This window comes from Artemia sp. Qi Xiang Cuo, chromosome 21 (assembly GCF_049724085.1).
Source record: "Artemia sp. Qi Xiang Cuo chromosome 21, ASM4972408v1, whole genome shotgun sequence".
Taxonomy (NCBI): Eukaryota; Metazoa; Arthropoda; class Branchiopoda; order Anostraca; family Artemiidae; genus Artemia; species Artemia sp. Qi Xiang Cuo.
In genome coordinates, this window is record NC_142814.1 from 37,346,833 (window position 1) to 37,368,897 (window position 22,065).

The window sequence follows — 22,065 nt, forward strand, 5'->3', positions numbered from 1 at the left end:
AAAAGCACTAAATAGTAATTTATATATCCCAAAACGTAATTTTCTGACAACATTCAACTACGATATACTAGGAAAGCCTAGCTGATAAATGTCTGAAATAGAAAACTACTCATCCCAAACTAGAAGTTTCAGACAACAAATACCTATGAGATACTAAGAATTCTAGCTCTGAAAAGTTCAAATAGCAAACTAAACATCCCAAATCATAATTTTCTGACAACACACACCTATGAAAGGGTAAGAAATCCAGCTCAGAAAAGTCAAAAATAGCAAACCACCCATCCGAAATCATAGGTTTTAGACAACACATACCTATGAAAGACTAAGAAATCCAACACATAAAAGTAAAAAATAGCAACCCATCCACCCCGAATCATCGTTTTCAGACACCACACAGCACCGATCGACGGGGCCGGGGGAGGGCCTTTGAGGGTCTGGGGGGGGGCCCTGGAGGCCGTGATGGTCATTGGGGAGCTTGGGGGGATGTTTGCGGACCAGGGGGTTCGTTCGGGTTTGGGGTAGGGGGATTGGAACCCTTTGGGGGTGGGGATAGAGGACCTCACGACACTGTTCAAATGGAACTTGTGTATTATAACGACCACAGAGTTTCACCCTCAAATCCACTTCTAAAATCTCTTCAAAAATCATCTTTTAAAATGTCTCTAACTGTTTCGCCGAAATAATTCCCTAAAATAATAATTTGTTCTGAAAACATATAATAAAGCCTTAAAAAAGTATTAAAATGGTGGCTCAGGAGCCTTTGGGGTGCCGGGGGCCCTTTAGGGGGGGCCTGGGGAGGGGGTCCTTCTGTGTCTCAATGCACAAAAAAAATATTAAAAAATGGGGGAGGGAAGGGGAGGGGAGGGGGAGGAGGGGGGAGGGGGAGGGGAAGGTGAGGAGGGGGAGGAGAGGGAGGGAGAGGGAGGGGGGCCCTTTGGGGACCAACGGGGGGAGGGGGCCTTTGGGGCCTGGGGGGTCCTTTGGGGGTCTGGGGGACCCTTGAGGGCCGGGTGGCCCTTTGGGAGCTTGGGGGGACCTTTGAGGACCAGGGGCTTCCTTCGGGGTTGGGGTGGGGGGATCGAAGCCCTTTGGGGTTGGGGATAGAGGACCTCACGACACTGTTCAAATACAACTTGTGTATTATAACGACCACACTCAAATCCTCTTCTAAAACCTCTTCTAAAATCATCTTTTAAAATGTCTCTAACTGTTTCGCCGAAATAATTCCCTAAAATGTCTAAAAGTTTCACCCAAATAATCCCTAAACGTAATCTCAGCGTGTTCCTTTTGTTTTTGGCATCCCTGCTTTGTCACATTTCAAATTTCTAGGAAACCCTTTCCTACCTTAATCCCTTCATCTCATAAATGTTCCTAGCTACACTATTAAGGTTTCGTTAGAATATCAATTTATCTCTCCGACTTAAAGCTCAGTGAAGCCGTATTTAAAAATAGAATTTCTATCTCTTTAGACTCCCGCATAATTCTAAGATAACAAGTGATGTCATTTCTAATTCCTGACACTAAAGATCAATGAAGCCATATTTAAAAATAGAATATTAATTTTTCTCTCTGACCTAAAGAGCGTTTATCCCTCAGACCTAAGATTAAAGAAGCCATAATGTTTCTTAATTCCCCCTTCGTGAATCAATACATTCCCCTAGCGATTATGTAAATCAATTTCTCAGGTTTCCTGGAAACTCATAACATTCGCGTCGAGCATGTACATTCTCACTGACAAAAACCATAAAACAGACATAAATTGCTGTTGACATCCATAAATGTGAGAAAGTTCCTGTTTTTCATTCTCACTGACAAAAACCATAAAACAGACATGAATTGCTGTTGACATCCATGAAAAACATCAAATAAATTGACCAACACCCATAACCATCCAAGAAAACAACCATAAAAGTGAGAAAGTTCCTGTTTTTCCATTCTCACTAACAAAAACCATAAAACAGACATAAATTGCTGTTGACATCCATAAATGTGAGAAAGTTCCTGTTTTTCATTCTCACTGACAACGAACCATAAAACATCCATAAATGTGAGAAAGTTCCTGTTTTTCGATTCTCACTGACAAAAACCATAAAACAGACATGAATTGCTGTTGACATCCATGAAAAATATCAAATAAATGGACAAACACCAATAACCATCCAAAAAACATCCATAAAATTGAGAAAATTCATGTTTTTTCAAGTGAGAAAATTCCTGTTTTTTTATTCTCAGTGAGAAAACCATAAACCACGTGGTGCTGTTCGGAGTATAAGATAGCCTTCTACTAGCCAGACAGCTAACCGAAGGAAAAGGAAAAATACAGATGGATCTAGGCCACAGGCTACAAAGGCATTCTACCTCTATGCTGTAGTGACAAAAAAAAGGATGGTAAACCCATAGGTAGCATAGTAGAATTTAATTTAGAACCGTCGGTAGAAACCCAAAATGACTTAAAACACAAATGACTTAATGACTGACAGAAATGACTTAAAACACAAATCAAACGCAAAGGATTCCCTTTGTGAAAATGCCTAACGTCATTAATTTACATGGGAGGGGCATAAATAATTCAACATGTCAATTTAAGGTAAGAAACGTCTGGGTTGGAACCAGAGCTACAAGAAGCAAACTTGGATATTGAAAAAAAAATTTCTGCCAGTGTTGGCAATTAATTTTTTAAAAGTCAATACCTTACCAGCCAAAAAAATGACTTACAAGCCGAAAAAGGACTATCTTCAGAAATTTTTCGCATGTTTAGTACTAAACTGACAAAGATGCCCTAAATAAAATAATAAACCAGAAATGTTCTTCAAAAGTTACATTTGTCAAAACTTACTAACTTTAACGGAAATCATTAACAAACATTAATTTCTTTAGATACACTTATAAGTGGTAAAAACAAATACAAGTACAAATGTAGTGCCTGTTGCAACCCTGCTCTATGACATCATTTTTTTATTGTGCTACCAACTAAAGAATAAACTAGTAACAACAAGTAATTATTACTTTTAAATTCTGATACAGGCTACAAGCTTTGGACTTTTGGACAAAAAAGAAGTACTGTAATTAAAACTTAGATTAAAAACTTGTACAAGAAAAGTTACTTTATGGTTAAAAAGTAGTAAAAGAGGATTAAAAAATCGTTTAAAGTAACGTTTATAACTGATAGTAATGTAGTACATATAAAAAAGAGCTAAACCTCTTAGAGATTAAGTAGGAAATAAAAGAGGCAGAAAAACAGGAATTCTGTTAATCTTGAATAGAAGAAGCATATTCAAAAAAGACCAAGACAAACATATAAAGAGGAACTTATTTGGCAAAAGAGAATAGGAGGGGGGGGGTGATTATATCATCAAGAACTATCTAATTAAAATTTCACAAAAATTAAAGAAAAATTACGGAAGAGGCCAACCTCATGTTGTTGCATTTTTGCCAGTACTCAAATAGTTTGTCTTTGCTAAGGAATTTTTGTGCGCAATCAGCACAGGGTGCCTAATCAAGGTGTGCATAGTGCGCATAATAATCTCAATAAGCTCACTGCAAGTTCATCTTACTATCTTTCGGAACTGAACACAATGAACTGTCTCAATATAGCTTCATTTACGTTTAAGGCCAGACAAAGTTTTGCCATACAGGTAAACCACACATACAGTCTAACCCAAAGAACTCTGTATAGGCAAGATAACAGCTGAAGACAGCTCAATATATGAAATAACAACGAGCCAGTAAAAGACAACATTGGGTTGAGATTTGCTACATTGGAAAAATATTGACGAAGACCACACTGCCTTTCCATATCAAACAAACACGACTTAAAAACAATAGGGAAATTTTTTTCCAAGACAGTGCAATTTAAATCGGTGAATATTTCGACCCTAAACTTACATTAAAATACAAAGTTTAAAAACTAAAAATGCTTTTTAAAAAACGCTTAAAAAAAAAAAAAAAAAAAAAAAAAAAAACTTTAAAACAGCCCCAGTATCCTTACTTCAACGAAGTTCAACCAGGACTGATAATAAAATAATGAGAGAGGATGAATTCATTCAAACGAAATAAAATAAAATTATTAACTGAAAGTTTTCAAAGCTAATCTTGTTTTTTTAGCAGCTAGTCTTAAAGACCTTTTTGTAACGGGTTCAATACTATTGCCAATTGGTTTAATAAAATATTTTGTTAGATCATTTTTAATTAAATTTGAGTATAAAGAATTCAGTGAATAGATGTAGTTTATATCTTATAGACTTTGGAATAAGATTTTCGTTTCTGCATGATTCAAAAAAATTATGTTGACTAATAATATTTGTATGTTTTGTACCTAAAATAATAAAATAAAATACATCTTAGGTCAGCTGCTCCCCATAATCTAGAAATAAATATTGAGAATGACCAAGCTGTCATTCCAGATCAAACAATTACAATGTAAAAATACTTTGGGATTTGTTTTCCAAGACAGAGCAATTTAAATCGGTAAATATTTCGGTCCTATGTCCAAGGGCCGTCTTCAGCACACCATTAAAGAAAAAATATATATAAAAACAAACCTACATTAAAATACGAGATTTAAAACTAAAAATGCTGTTTAAAAAACGCTTTTAAAAAACCTTTAAAACAGCCCCAGTATCCTTACTTCAACGAAGTTCAACCAGGACTGATAAATAAAATGATGAGAGAGCATGAAGACATTCAAACGAAATAAAATGAAATTATTAACTGCAAGTTTTCTAAGCTAATCTTGCTTTTTTAGCAGCTAGTCTTAAAGGCCTTTTTGTAACAGGTTCAATACTATTGTCAATTGGTTTAATAAATTATTTTGTTAGATCATTTTTAATTAAATTTGAGTATAAAGAATTCAGTGAATATATGTAGTTTATTTCTTAAAGACTTTTGAATAAGATTTTTGTTTCTGCATGATTCTAAAAATTTTTGTTAATTAATAATATTTACATGTTTATTACCTAAACTAATAAAATATAAAATATCTTAGGTCAGCTGCTCCCCATAAGCTAGACATAAATATTGACAATGACCACACTGCCTTTCCATATCAAACAAATACAACTTAAAAACAATAGGGAATTTTTTTCTTCAAGACAGTGCAATTTATCTTTAATGTTGTGCTGAAGACGGCCCTTGGACATATGGCCGAAATATTCACCGATTTAAATTGCACTGTCTTGGAAAAAATTTCCCTATTGTTTTTAAGTTGTGTTTGTTTGTTGCTACATTGGAATGTTTCGTGTCGAGTTGCATATGACGATCTGTCTATGACTATGTGAAAATGTACTGTATGTGTCTGCTATATATATATATATATATATATATATATATATATATATATATATATATATATATATATATATATATATATATATATATATATATATATATATATATATATATATATATATGTTTTTTTATATATATATATATATATATATATATATATATATATATATATATATATATATATATATATATATATATATATATATATATATATATATATATACGTTGGTAAATATATAAGTTGGTAAACTTACTCTGAAGCCGTCTATTGAATTAACCCGTCAAAAACGGGTTTTCGTGACTGGTTTCCTTGTAGGTGGCCATATAATGGGAATATATTCCCGTTATATATATATTAATTAAAAAACTTTCTCCACAAAATAAGTTTTTTAAAGAAAACTAAAGAACTCCATTAAACAAAAAATGAGCAAAAATAAAATCAAATAGTCTACCAAGCGTGAAACTACCACAAATCAGCATCGATAAATAAATGAAACCTAAAACGAACAGAAATTACAATAAATAACCGAGTCAAACTCAAAACGAGCAGAAATTAACATGAGTTGGACTCAAAACCCCTATGAATTCCCAAGGCCAGAACATCATTTGCACTTTACTGAAAAAAAAAATACAAATGAATGTGCATTTTCAGTTTAATATACAAATACTGATATTTAGTAATCAAAATGTTAATATTATTTGATTTATTAAAGTTATAAAAGTAAAAATATTTATATTTTTTTACAAAAATACTTATATGCCCCCAGGACATAACTTATAACCCTTGCCCTGAAGACTGTGCGGGGAGTGTCCTGCTATAAAGTATAATTTCCTGACCTTTAACTGCGAGGAACAAAATGGCTGTCTCAAAATTTTGATTGGATGTGTTTGGGGAAATGGTGGGCGTGAGAGGGGAGTTAGTTGCCTTCCAATCACTTTCGACTATTAAAAAGGGCACTAGCCATTTCAAGTTCTACTCGAATGAGCCCTTTTTGAAGTTTTTACGACAACGCGTTCTTTAAAACCTTTAAATGCCCCCAGGGCATAACTTACAACCCTTGTCCTGAGGACTGTGAGGGGGTTGTCATTCTCAAAGACCCAATTTCGAGAAATTAAAATTATTTTGAATTAAACTAAAATTATACACTGTGGTGGACTATTTTGTGCAAAAATATAGATATGAGAGGGTGGTTAGTTGCCCTCCAATAACTTTTTACTTTAATAAACGGCATTATACTTTCGACTGTTCAATCAAATGAAGGTATTTTGAAGCTTCTAGGACAACGCTTTCTATAAAAGACTTATATGCCCCCAGGGCATAACTCACAACCCTTGCCGTGAAGGCTGTGGGGGAGTGTCCTTCTCAAAAAAATAATTTTTATCTGCAAATCAACTACTCTGAACAAAATGGCTATCTCAAAATTTTGATTGGATGTATTTGGGGGAATGATGGGCGTGGGGGAGGGGCTAGTTGCCCTCCAATCACTTTCGACTATTAAAAAGGGCATTAGCCCTTTGAATTTCCAATCGATTGAGTCTTTTTTGAAGTTTCTACGACAACGATGTCTGTAAAAATCTTATATACCCCCAGGACATAACTTACAATCCTTGCCCTGAGGGCTGTGGGGGAGTGTCCCCCTCAAAAACATAATTTCTATCTGGAAATCAACTACGCTGAACAAAATGACTATCTAAAAATTTTGATTGGATGTTTTTCGAGAAATAGTGGGCGTGGAAAGGGTGTTAGTAGCCTTCCAATCACTTTCGACTATTAAAAAGGGCACAAACCACTCCAATTTCGAATTGAATTAGCCCTTTTCGAAGTTTCTACGGCAACTTCTTCGATACGAAGTGCCTTGCTCTAAAGGAAAAACATAATAAATGATACCTTGTGCCAACATCGTTCTTGTATGTCCTCAGGGCATAACTTAAAACCCTTGCCCCAAGGGTTGTGGGGGAGTGTCCTCCTCAAAAACATATTTCTATCTGGAAATCAACTACGCTGAACAAAATGGCTATCTCAAAATCCTTATCTGATGTGTTTTGGGGATTGATGGGCGTGGGGGGCGGGGCTCTGTACCCTACTGTCGACTATTAAAAAAAGGAACTAGCCCTTTGCATTTAAAATCGAATGAGCCTTTTTTGAAGTTTCTACGACAACACCTTCTATAAAAACCTTATATGCCCCCAGGGCATAAATTAAAACCCATGCCCCGAGGGCTGTGGGGGAGCGGCCTCCTTAAAAACATATTTTCTATCTTGAAATCAACTACGCTGAACAAAATAGCTATCTCGAAATTTTGATTGGATGGGTTTGGGGGAATGATGGGCGTAGGTGGAGGGGCTAGTTGCCCTCCAATCACTTTCGACTATTAAAAATGACACTAGCCCTTCGAATTTCCAATCAAATGAGCCTTTTTTGAAGCTTCTACGACAACGCCTTCTATAAAAACCTTATATGCCCCCAGGACATAACTTAAAACCCCTTGCCCCGTGGGTTGTGGGGGAGTGTTCTCCTCAAAAATATATTTTCTATGTTGAAGTCAACTGCGCTGAACAAAATGATTATCTCAAAATTTTGATTGGATGTGTTTGGGGGAATGATGGGCGTGGGGGGGGGGCGAGGGGCCCTCACATCTCTTTCGAGTATTAAAAAGGACACTAGCCCTTTGAATTTCCAATCGAATGAATCTTTTTTGAAGCTTCTACAACCACGCCTTCTATAAAAACCTTATATGCCCCCAGGGCATAACTTAAAACCCCTTGCCCCGAGGGTTGTGGGGGAGTGTCCTCCTCTAAAATATATTTTCTATGTTGGAATCGACTACGCTGAACAAAATGGTTATCTCAAAATTTTGATTGGATGTGTTTGGAGGAATGATGGGCGTGGGGGGGGGGGGGGCTAGTTATCCTCCAACCATTTTCGATTACTAAAAAGGTCACTAGCCACTCCAATTTCCAATCGAACGAGCCCTTTTCGAAGTTTCTACGACAACTCCTTCGATACGAAGTGCCCGGGTACGGAGGAAAAAAAATAATGTATTGTGGCAACATCGATCTTTACTTAGGTAGCGCTATTGCGCTGCCTATTATATACATATATATATGTATATATATATATATATATATATATATATATATATATATATATATATATATATATATATATATATATATATATATATATATATATATATATATATATATATATATATATATATATATATATATATATATATATATATATATATATATATATATATATATATATATATATATATATATATATATATATATATATATATATATATATATATATATATATATATATATATATATATATATATATATATATATATATATATGTGTGTGTGTGTGTGTGTGTGTGTGTGTGTGTGTGTGTAGTGTGTGTGTGTGTGTGTGTGTGTGTGTGTGTGTGTGTGATATATATATATATATATATATATATATATATATATATCATGAATAGAATTTAAACAGTTTTAGAATCTCTTCCCATCGGTCTTAGATCTAAAGATGGTAGGAACGCAAAGAACGTACAAAGGTTATCTTTCATAGTTTGCATATAAAAGGAGAAAAAAAAAGTGCTGGTACTGGTAGCACATAGAAAGATTGCTTCGTAACACACAGGAACTGATTTTTCATAAAATTAAAGGAAGGGTTTTCAGTTGAGGACCCTAACTAAATTAAAAAACTGAAATAATATTTAAGCTCAGGATATATTTATGAGGCAAAGAAAACGTATATAACTAACAAACTGGCCACCAGCGCTGGGCATTCGGCAATCATAAATTAGCCCAGACTACATATATAAAACTACAAAAAAGAAGCCTGTGACTATGAAAATAGAACTTATAGCTACATTTAGCTACAGATTACTAGCTATATCTGTTAGTCCAGGGGTAGAAGCTTTGGCTAGTTACCAGTAGATCATAGGTTCTGGCCCTATCCCTGTAATGATTTTTTCAAGCATTTTTCTTTATTTAGTAGACCTTCAGTAAAGTTTGTGAAATCGATACCTTAAGTAAGACACATTTTAAAGCTGAAAAAAAAATTTCCGAAAATTTGCATAAAAATGAAAAAACAGCAACCCTTTCATGGGCTTAAGAAATGTTAACATCAATTCATAGTTGAATACTAAAGAGGAAAAACACATAACCTCTTTGATCTAGTTAGCAGAGACAAAAAGTCACTTTTTTCCAACCTCAAATTTATTCTTTCATTTAAATAAATTTTTTTTATCCAAACATTTCAAAAGATACTGGTATGAATTGAAAGGTTCGGATGATTCCGATATAGCTCAGTCTCTGTTCAGACTTATCCCTTCCAATTCATCCCATTCAACCTAACCCTCGTTCAACTCAGCCCTCGTTCAACTTAATCTTTGTTTAACTCAAACCTCCTTCAGTTCAATACCATTCAACACAACCTCCGTGCAACTCAACTCCCCTCGAGCTCAACCTATTCAACTCAATCCCAATTCAACTCAACCCCATTTAACCTAACCTACATACAAGTCTGGATTTAACAAATAATTTTCTTTGCATCAAAACTGTCTAAAATAAGCAAATTATTTGGTTTTTAAACCATGTTTCCTTAATTCGAAAATAGTTAGAACTTGGTCAGTCAAATAAATAAAAAAAAAGAGTTTTTTCAACTGAAAGTAAGGAGCAGCATTAAAACTTAAAACGAACAGAAATTATTACGAATATGAGGAGGTTCACCCTCCTCGTCAATACCTCGCTCTTTACGCTAAAGTTCAAATTTTGTTCCAATTTGAATTTTGTTCCAATTCCTTAAGAACGACCCCTGAATCACAAAAGGTCTAATTAGAATAAATAGCTCTTTTGAAAGTACTAAAACAAACTGTAGCGTAAAGAGCGAGGTATTGACGAAGGGTGGAACCCTCTCATATACATAATAATTTCTCTTCGTTTTAAGTTTTAATGTTGCTACTTACTTTCAGTTGAAAAAGACTGTTTTTTATTTAATTTCTTGTCGTTTTTTAAATAATAATTTTTTTTTCTGGGAAATCCGGCACCCCCTTCATGGAAAATTCACTTCCCCATAAAAAATTCCTCCATGGAATGATCCTCCTACATAACCATCTCCGCCCTACCCCCCCCCCCCGTTAGGAGAAATTTTCCCTGAAAATGTCTATATACTTCCCAATTTTCGATACTATATGTAAACAATGGACAAAGTTCACAACTTGCAGTCCTTCCTCCAAAAACTGTGGGGGATTAATTCATCCTCAAAGACATAATTATTAGTCTTTCGACTATGCTGAACGAAGTGGCTATCTCAAAATGTTGATCAAGTGACTTTGGGGGAAAATGAGCGTGGGAGGGGGCCTAGTTGCCCTCCAATTTTTTGGTCACTTAAAAAGGGCACTAGAACTTTTGATATCCGTTCGAATAAGCCCTCTTGCGATATTCTAGGACCACTGTGTCAATACGATCACCCCTGGAAAGAAAAAAATAAAATAAACACGGATCTGTGATCTTTCTTCTGGCAAAAAATACAAAATTTCACATTTTTGCAGATAGGAGCTTGAAACCTCTACAGTAGGGTTCTCTGATACGCTGAATATGACGGTGTGATTTTCATTTAGGGGGCTTCCCCCTTTTTTCGAAAATAAGGCAAATATTCTCAGGCTCGTAACTTTTGATGGGTAAGACAAAACATAATAAAACTTATATATTTGAATTCAACATAAAAGTCCGATTCTTTTGATGTATCTTCTGGTGTCAAAATTCCGTTTTTTAGAATTTAGGTTACCAATGAGCCGGGTCGCTTCTTACTTACAGTTCGTTACTGCGAACTGTTTGACATCAAAACGTCGGCTAGTTTAAAAAAAAATATGTAAGCTATACGTTCGTGTGTCCTTTTGTCAAAGCTGGCTCTATTCTCTTGAATAATGCAAAGAAAAAGCACAAAAAAAATAAAAAAGAGAAAATTTCAGACAAGTTCTTATAATTAATCGTATGATTGTGCTGATAACGCTAAATAGCGTTAGTTGTAGGTTTTTTTTTCAAAAGAAAACTTGATATTTTTTATCTTATTTGGGGTGGGGTGGGGTTGATAGCATGAAATAGCTTTCTGTGTACATGCCGGGCTCACTATTCTAGGAAGCATAGGGGTGACTCTGGTCGTAGATACCAGACAAGTTTGCGTAGAGAAAACATGATTAACCCTGAGAAGCAATCTGACCAAGGGCTGTCAGTTACATTTCCCCCGGGGGTGAAGACTTAAGAAGTTTTTCTTTTCGCCAGGAAAGTGACGCATTTCTTTTCCAGTACAAAAAATTTGCATTTTTAAAATATCGTTAGTCTTTTAGCAGCGGGTGCTGAATTTATCCCCCCCCCTCTCTCTTGACATTCTTGCACTTAAGAATTTTACTGTGACACGATAAGGACGAACTATGTTCCTAGATTGTTTTCAGATAACAGTTCTCAGTCAGCCACGGACTAAAAAGAGAATTATTACACTAATGACTTTTTATCTTAAATCAACTGTAGCTTTAGTAGAATGACCATGTATATATTCCCCTTTACTTCATTCATTAATCTTCTTTGACTGGCTCAAAGAGGATAATTTAAGCTTTCTGTTGCATTTCCATCTAAATGGCTTATGACTATTGTATTATTCTTGCGTGACGGATAGAAAAGCACGTTCTTTTCGGAGAAAGAAGCAATTTAGAAAATAAACAAAGTCTGTTTTGAAGGAGTTTTGTTTTATTTGAAATAGAATAGTACGATATTTGGGAAAATTTGAAGATTATTCCAGCAAAAAAGAGCAAGATTCTTAAGCAATCCCCCCATTCTTAGTAATCCCAGATTCTTAAGCAAGATTAAACCCCGTCAACCCTCCCCCCCCCCCAAAAAAAATTCCGATTCCTAAAAACGTAACGAAATTGCATGTTACCAAATTTTTTATATATTTTTTAAAGTTATTTTTTGTAAGTAAAGTTTTTTTTTTAATATTGCTTGAACTCGCTTATTACTGTGATTGAAAATCCTAAAAAGGGTATAAAACCTTTGGGGTGGTAAACACAGATGCACCAAGGAGGGTAGCGTGTAAAAGGAGTATCCCACCGTTTTACACCTTGCTGATTCGCGTTTTGATGAGCACATAGCAGCAGTAATAACACTTGGCACAAGTATTATACATGCCGTTACGCATATTGGTCAAACTCTGTATGTCGTAGCAACAATAAACACTCACTGTCTTGGATTACTCCCACTACCTAGCTAAAGCAATTGTATATGTTGACTAAACTCGGTAATCTGCAAAAGTTTACAAGGTCAAACTTGAAATGAGAAAAGCGACAAGAAAATTTAACTTTTTTTCAAGAAGCTAAAAATTTGTTTAGCAGATTGACTTTACATAACTCATTTTTGTGTTGATCATGTATACGTTGCCACTCGTCAATCGTGGGTATATTTTTTTTTTTGGGGGGGGGGACTAAATATAACTATTTGGCAACCAAAAAAAATCTCACAAAGATTCAGGGGACTAAATATAAAGCATGAAATTTCTGAGATGTGGGCCGGAACATGGACACAAAGCTTCCTTCATGTGTAGCTGCCTGTAATCGTTGTCCAAACATAGAAGCATTTTCAAAAACGTTAATTACCCGCTAGTCCGGGTGGCTTAAGAAAAAAAAGCAATACAACACAGAAATGAGCCATTCAGAGCTGAAAACAAATAACCCAACAATGCAAATTTTGTATAAAATTAAATATAAATATAAAATATAAGATAATACCATAAATTTAAGATAATAAACTTGTTTGATTTCAATATAAGGATTATTTGATAAAAAACTATTTTTACGGGTTGGTATGCTTATATGTTGAATTGTGGAGAATGTGTTGAAGTTGATTTTGGTATGGACTTGCTCAAATTAGCCTCTAAACATGATTTTAGCCATCGATGGGTAAAATGTGTTAGTGTCTTTTTTATGTGTTCATTCACCGGTTTAGGGAATACGCATATGAATATGTGTGTTACACAAACAATCTGAATTTGGGCTACCCAAACAATGAAAGTGACATAACACCATTACCACAGTTTGATCTCAGATTTTTCAATTCCAGATGAGAGTACCATCAAAAATGGTGCTAACTTATATGGTGGCCTGCAATATTATGTATATTTATTGTACAATACATACGTGTACGTGTTGCATATATATTTAGCTTTTGAATAACCTAAATTACACGAAAAAGATGCCGAGGTTTGTATACAGAAAAGGAAAAAAGAAGTAAAAAGGACTTACCTATGCTTAAAATAGGACCAAATACTGTTGAATCTTGCACTGTTGAGCAGTTCCATCTTCGATTTCGAAACTGCCATTGGCATTCAGCTATTCCCTGTCTAGCACCCCTTCCAACAAATCCCATATGATCTTGATATAATTGACACAATTTTGACTGGCCTGGTGATAGTCCAGGAATTTGGGTGCATAATGGTTGTGCACCAACGACATATAACTGTGGGTTTCGCCAAACTTCGTAACCCTGTACGCCTAAATTCCTAGAAAGATGTTTTTGTGAAATACAAAAATATTTAAAAAAAATGGATATAAAAAAGACAATTGTTCAAATGCTACTTGCAAATTATATTGACGCGAATAGCTAAAACTGCAGCCGTTCTAGAATCATCCCACGTCTGAGGTACCCTTTCCCAATTTCAAAATGCAATTCAGTAGATGGATAAAACTAAATCTCAGCTATACAATGATGGAAAAATTGTTCTCTGATGCTGAAACGATAAAACCGTGACCTGCAGAAAAATAATAATACAAAAACCTTGTAAAAGAAATATAAATATACCTTAAACGGCTATTGTATAAAATGACTACTACTACTACTAACAACTCACCGTGGCACCAAGTCGCCTGAGGCCAATACAGCCACATACACTCCCTCATTATAATCTATTCAAAGCATCCGGCTTTATACTCTCCCGGGAAGTTCCCATTTCCCTTAAATATTTCTTTACAACATCCTCTCACCCCAACCGCGGACAACCTGCTTTCTGTTTACCCCAAGACGGCTGGCCGAAAAAGACAAACTTTGGAAATCTGTCATCCTTCATCCGAAGAACGTGCCCTAGTCATCTCAACCTTTCTCTCATTCTAGCCCTAGAACGTGGGATCGAACCACACTTTTAGTACAGCCTACTGTTTGAATTACGGTCAGTCAGCCGGGTACCCGAAACAATCCTTAGGGTTAGGTGATTTCTTCGGAAAACAATTATCAAATCTCCTCCATTTTTCGGAGCGCCCATGCTTCAGAACCATACTTGACCACTGTCATCATTATAGTTTCTAATATTCTAATCTTGGTTCGCAGACTTATGTGTAAAAGGAGATGTCCTTTTATCTTCATTTGGTATATGTGATATGTCCTTTATATCTTTTCGATGTTTTATTATGTTTTTTGGCATATGTGATTTTTCCCGGTACATGTGATGGTATCTTTATTTGGTACCGAATAATGATACCAAATAAAGAAAAGATAAACACTGCCCTTATTTTCATTCGGTACACTGATAAACTCTAAAGAACGTGCAATCTTTCAATCATGAGGAATGCAACATTACATAAGAAAGGTGAATTTCAATTACCTCAACCGAACTTTATAATTTAATTCAATTAATAATTTTGACATTCCGGTACACGGACTTAGTCATCAATTCCCATACAATAATGATGAAAAGAAGTTAATTTGTCTTGATGTAATTATGATAAAAGATTCATTTATCACAGGGCGTCCAGAACTATAATGGTTAGGAAGCATAAATGGGCAACAACATCAAAGGGAGTTAGGGATGAGATTAATCATTCTTTTGATAAATGGAACGCCCCTTTGCCAGGTGGGGTACCTTGTCTTTGTGAGGTAAAGGATTTTAAAAAAAGAATAGAGATAATGGAACTGCTGATACAGAAAAACTTGAGAACATTTTTTCTTAGGAACTAAATGGACTAAAATGAATTTTTTCGCAAAGCACATTGATACATTCCTTGACTAAATTGTTCATGCTGGACTGATCTGGTCAACTCGGAGCTTAACATTTTGGAGCAAAATAATGTTTCTAAGATCTGAAATCATAAATACATGAAATTCTTTTTCTTTGCTGTAAAACTGTAATAAACAAAACAGATAATGATATGCTGTTGTTATTGACAATAGTAAATAAATGCTTAAATAATCACTCACCTATTAAATACTTTCAGAAAATGTCGTTACTGCAAATTCTAGAGTCATTTTCCCACTTCATAAATCAAAGAAATTGATTAGTTAACAATTTAATTAAGTAGTGTAAAGGGCGAAGTACTGAGGAGTGGGTAACCCCCCTCATATACGTAATAATTTCTTTTCGTTTTATTTTTGATGTTGCTCCTCACTTTCAGTTGATGGAACCTGTTCTTTTATTTAATTTCTGATCTTTTTTAAATAATGCCGGGAAATCCGGCTTCCCCTTCCACGGAAAATTCCTTCCCTCTATGGTAAATCCCTCCATGTAAAGTTATTCCCAAATAAAACACCCCCACCAGGAAAACTCCCCCCCAGACAATTTCATTCTAGGTGAAAATTATCGCCGGAAAATTTCTTGCGGACGATTCCTACTGAATTTTTTTTTCTTAGCCCACTTTCATTTGAAAAAGACTTTTATTTCCGATTGTTCTGCCGAAAATCATGCCGAAAATTCTCCTCCGTTCAAAATTCTTCCCATAAATACCACAAATTATCCCCGTAGAAAATTCGCCTTGCAGAAAATTCTTCCCCTCCCCGGAAAATGTTTGTATACTTCCCAATAAAAAATACTATACCGAAAGAATGGGCGAATGGCATGACATAGAAACCTTTCCCCAGGGACTGTGGGGGGTTATGTTATCCTCAAAAACATAGCTACTGGGCTTTTCAACAATGTTGAACAAAATGGCTATCTCAGAAACTTGATCGGATAAATTTTAGAAAAAAGGAGGGTGGGAGGGGGGCCAGTTGCCCTCCAATCTTTTGATTACTTAAAAAGGGCACTAGAACTCTTAATTTCCGTTCAAATGAGCTCTTTCTTAACATTCTAGGATTATTGGTTGGATGCGATCACCCCTGAAAAAAAAAAAAAAAAAAAACACGCATCCGTGATTTTTCTTTTGGCAAAAAATACAAAATTCCACATTTTTGCAGATGGGAGTTTGAAACTTCTACAATAGGGTTCTCGGATGCGCTGAAACTGATGGTGTGATGTTCATCAAGATTCCTTGAATTTTAACGGGTGTTCCCCCTTTCTCGAAAATTATTTGAAAAAAACTACGTTTTCTAAAGAGTTAAAGAGGCTGAGTTACAAGGTCGAACCTTAAAACGTACAGGGATTAGGAGGCACAGTTGGGGGGCTGTCGCCCCCCAAACCCCTCGCTTTCGCAGCCTTTAAATAAAAAAAAAAATTTAAACTGAAAGTAAGGAGCGACATTAAATCTTAAAACGAACAGAAATTATTCCGTATATGAAAGAGGCTGTGCCCTCCTCAACGCCTCGCTCTTTACGCTAAAGTTTGACTTTCTCACAACTCTTTTTTTAAACAATAAAAACTTTAGCGTAAAGAGCGAGGCGGTGTGGCGGGCCCAGCCTCTGTCATATACGGACTAATTTCTGTTCGTTTTAAGTTTTAATATTGCTCCTTACTTTCAGTTTAAATTTTTTTTTTATTTAAAGGCTGCGAAAGCGGGGTTTGGGGGCGGCAGCCCCCCAACTGTGCCTCCTAATCCCTGTACGTTTTAAGGTTCGACCTTGTAACTCAGCCTCTTTAACTCTTTAGAAAACGTAGTTTTTTTCAAATAATTTCTGCACGTTTTTGTACAGTTTATTACTTATTATTGCTTGACTAACTGTTAGCTGATCGTGTCAGGAGTTGAAGATGGGGGCTGCCGCCCCCCAAACCCCCGCTCTTCAACATTCTTGTGTTAAGGCTTTTAATTCCTGAATACTCAAATCACGTCGTACAGGGTGCCTCCTAATCCCTGTACGTTTTAAGGTTCGAACTTGTGACTCAGCCTCTTTAACAACCCCCCCAACTGTGCCTCCTAATCCCTGTACGTTTTAAGGGTTGACCTTGTAACTCAGCCTCTTTAACTCTTTAGAAAACGTAGTTTTTTTTTCAAATAATACACATAAACAGGATAGACATGCTTTGTTATGAAAATTTACGCGCAGATATTTTCATAACAAAGCATGTCTAACCTGTTTATGTGTATTATTTGAAAAAAACTAAGGTTTCTCGTAAATGTAAATTCGGGGGATAATTTTTTCGGTCTGAAAATATCAAAAGGCCCTAACAGGTCGAATTCTGCTTCGAATGAGTCCTCATTCAACCGGATCCGTTGCCAACTGTGTCCTGTAGGCGTGGCTAAGAAAAAAAAAAGAGATGATGAATTTTAAGTGGCTATATTTGTTTTTTTGAGTGATCGGATTGAGCTGAAATTTCGAGGATAAGCTCCCGGGCCCTAGGAAAGCTTAACCTCTAAATTTCAGCCCAATCGGACAACGTGAAAGGGGGGCTGTGGTGGGAGGTTCCAAACTTCCGACCCAGTTTACCCCATGAAGATAAAGTCGGAGGAGGATGAAATTTTGAAAGTTTCTTAGTTTGAGCTTGGGCTACAAAATGCGATTACCGCCGTCTCTCTGCGACCTCTAGGACCTGAAATCGCTTAACATTGTGGTGGGTCGCCTCTTTATAGAGGCACAAGTGTGCCTCCTTGATCAGGCAATTTTTCTCAGGCGCGTAACTTTTGATGGGTAACACTAAATTTAATGATTTGTATATATTTGGAATCAACATAATAAGCTAATTCTTCTGATATATCTATTAATATCGAAATTTCGTTTTTTAGAGTTTTGGTTACTAATAAGCCGCATCGCTCCTTACTTACAGTTCATTACTACAGTTCGTGGTTACCGCGAACTCTCAAAAGTTGTGCCCCTGTCACAAGGCACATATGCATGAGTTATTTTGAGGCGGGGGAGGGGGGTAATGACGAAGAAAGAAAACGGTATTCCTATGTTAAACGCACTCATTACTCATTTACATTGTGCTAGTTTGGTTAATGCTAATGAATAAAAAAAATGAATATATAATAGTTTAAAAACAAATTTGGACTATATATTTGCACGTTAGGGGGGTGGAGTGGGGGGTAAAGCATAGCATATATTATTACGTAACCTAACCTAGGTACCTCCTCCCCCCCTAAATCCCCTAAAGTACCCAAAAATCGAGTAAAGTTTAGAATTCTAGGGAGGGTGGGCCCTGAGGATATAACCCTTGCACAGGTCCCAGCCTGTCTTCTATATAGCGTACTTAAGTAGTAAACTTTACTGGTTAGTCTTGGTTAAAGGGCTGATAATGATGAACTTGAAAACATCCGTCATTGAAAAATGCCGAAAGGGAATCTTTTAATCCAAAGCAGTATCGGTTTTGGAAAAAGATCGATATTTGTATTGTGATCGATATTAGTATCGATATTTGTATTAAGTCGAAGTTATTTTAATGTCATTTTAAAGACGTTAAAGTGCCGAGGACTTTGGAAATGAAAAACTTTCAGGACAACATAAATATTAAAAAAAAAAATCAATTTTAACGAGATTAATTAAAAAAAACTTTTTCCACAATATAACTTTTTCAAAGAAAAGTAAAAAACCCATTAAACCAAAAATGAGCAAAAAATAAAATCAAATAATCTACCAAGCGTGAAACTATCACAAATCAGCGTCGATAAAAAATGGAACCCATAACGATCAGAAATTACAATAAATAACCGATTCAAACTCAAAACAAGCAAAAGTTGACATGATTATGGCTCAAAACCCCTATGCCTTCCCAAGGCCAGATCATAATTTGCACTTAACTGAAAAATATAAATTTTTTTACTTTCATAACTTTAATAAATCAAATAATATTAACATTTTGATTACTAAATATCAGTAATAGTTTGAAGTTTATATGACAAAACTTTCAATAAAAACCTTATATGTCCCCAGGGCATAACTTGTCACCCTTGCCCTATCAGTTCTGAGGGGGAGGGGTTATCATCCTCAAATACCTAATTTCCAAAACTTACAACTCTGTTGAACATAAGGGCTATTTCAAAATTTGGATTGAATATTTGAAGAGAAACGGTGGGCGTGGGAGGGGTGTTAGTTGCCCTCCAATCACTTTCGACTATTAAAAATGAGCTCTTTTTCAAGTTTCTACGACAAAGCTTTCAATGAAAACCTTATATGCCTCCAGGGCATAACTTATAGCCCTTGCCCTGAAGACTGTGGGTGGAGTGTTCTGCTCAAAGGTATAATTTCCAGAACTTTCAACTACGTTGAGCAAAATGGCTGTCTCAAAATTTTGATTGGATGTGTTTCGGGAAATGTTGGGTGTTGAAGGGGGGTTCGTTGCCTTCCGATCACTTTCGACTATTAAAAAGGACACAAACCACTCCAATTCCCAAATGAATGAGCCCTTTTCGAAGGTTCTACGACAACTTTTTCGATACAAAGTGCCCTGGTCTAAAGGAAAAAAATAATAAACAATACATTGTGCCAACATCGTTCTTATATGCCCCAAGGGCGTAACTTAAAAGCCTTGCCATGAGGACTGTCGGGGAGTGCTCAAAAACATAATTTATATTATGTTTTTTTATTAACATAATAAAAACATAACGAAATCAACTACGCAATATTATCATAGGCAGCGCGATAGTGCTACCTAAGTAAAGAACGGTGTGGGCACAAAGTATTATTTTTTTTCTTTTCTTTTTTCTTCTGCAAACCCGGGCACTTCGTAACGAAGGAGTTGTCGGAGAAACTTCGAAAAGGGCTCTTTCGATTGGAAATAGGAGTGGCTAGTGTCCTTTTCAATAGTCGAAAGTGATTGGAGGGCAACTAGCCCCTCCCCCTCTCCAGCCCCATCTTTCACCCAAACACATCCAATAAAAATTTTGAGATAGCCATTTTGTTCAGCGTAGTTGATTTCCAGATTGAAAATATGTTTTTGAGGAGGACACTCCCACCACAACCCTTATGGCAAGGGTTATAAGTTATGCCCTGGAAGCATACAAGGTTTTTATTGAAATATTTGTCGTAGAAACTTGAAAAAGGTCTCATTTGATTTGAAATTCAAAGAGCTAGTACCCTTTTTAATAGTCGAAAGTGATTTGAGGGCAACTAACCCCCCTCTCACGCCCACCTTTTCCCCAATTACATCCACTCAAAACTTTGATATAGCCATTTTGTTCAACGTGGCTAAAAGTGTTAGAACTTAGGTCTTTAAGGATGACAATCCCTCCCATCATAGCCCTTAGGGCAGGGGTTGTAAGTTATGCCCTGGGGCATATAAAGTTTTAATGAAAGCGTTGTCGTAGAAACTTCAAAAGGGCTCATTCAATTGGAAATTGAAAGGGCCAGTGCCTTTTTTAATAGTTGAAAGCGATTGGATAGCGACTAACGCCCCTCTCACGCCCACAATTTTCCAAAACACATCCAATCAAATTTTGAGATATCCATTTTGTTCAACGTAGTTGAACGTTCTGGAAATTAGGTATTTTGGGATGATAACCCCCTCTGAGCCCTCAGTGCAAGGGTTGTAAGTTTTGCCCTGGGGGAATATAAAGTTTATACAGAAAGTTGTTATAGAAATTTCAAAAAGGGCTCATTTTATAGGAAATTGAAATTTTCCTTTTTAATAGTCGAAAGTTAGTGGAGAGTAATTAACCCCCCTCTTACGCCCACCATTTCCCCAAAATCATTCAATCAAAGTTTAGATATAGCCATTTTGTTCAACGTAGTTGAAAGTTCTGGAAATTATGTATTTAAGGATGAAAAGCCCCCCCCCCAGAGCCCCATGGGAAAAGGATGTAAGTTCTGCCAAATAAAATAAGGGCCAAATGAAATCAAATAATCTACCAAGCGTGAAACTACCACAAATCAGCATCGATAAATAAATGAAACCCAAAAGGAACAGATATTACAATAAATAACCGACTCAAACTCAAAACGAGCATAAATTAACATAAGTTGGGCGCAAACCCCCTATGCCTTCCCAGGGACAGAACAAAATTTGCACTTTACTGAAAAAATACAAATGAATGTGCATTGTCAATTTAATATACATATACTGATATTTAGTAATCAAAATGTTAATATTATTTGATTTATTAAAGTTATAAAAGTAAAAACATTTATATTTTTCTTCTATAAGAAGAAAATAATTAGTTTTCTTCTAACTAATAAAATAATTAGTTTTCTTATTTATTTTCAAGGTTCAAGTTGGCAACAATGACATAAGTATGGTACAGCCCTAAAAATTTCGTAATTTTTTAACAACAAAGAGAAAAATCTTAGAAAACTGCGGTTTTCAGGTATGGATAGATCTAAGATGGGTCCAGGGGGGAGAAAAGTTCTTATTTAATGTCCTTGGTATCTCAAGTCTAATGATTGTAGTAATTCTATTCTTTTTTCAAGTTACTACTCAATTAGAAAATTACACGTTACTAATAAATATTATGGAATATCAGGAATTTGAAGTCTTGTAACATGCTCGAAAAAGCTATCTTCTTCTTACCTGGAAATCAACGTATTGAGAAGCACACAATATATTACTGTATTTCAATTAAAAAAAATGCTTCAAAACTAACAAATTTGCGTTAAATTAATGCTTCTAAATTTTAGATTATATTTTTAACGAGTTGAGGAATTTGAGAGC

The 22,065-nt window shown here is 35.6% G+C and overlaps 1 protein-coding gene across 3 annotated transcripts in view; it reads right to left on the reverse strand.

Moving 5' to 3' along the window:
- Positions 1 to 22,065, reverse strand: part of LOC148939503 (protein Wnt-5b-like) — a 199,038-nt gene that overhangs the window by 128,947 nt on the left and 48,026 nt on the right. For all 3 annotated transcript variants that reach the window (XM_089107088.1, XM_089107090.1, XM_089107091.1), the window contains exon 3: positions 13,592 to 13,848. In XM_089107088.1, the coding sequence (XP_088963214.1) occupies positions 13,592 to 13,848 (257 nt within the window). The remainder of the gene's footprint in view (positions 1 to 13,591; positions 13,849 to 22,065) is intronic.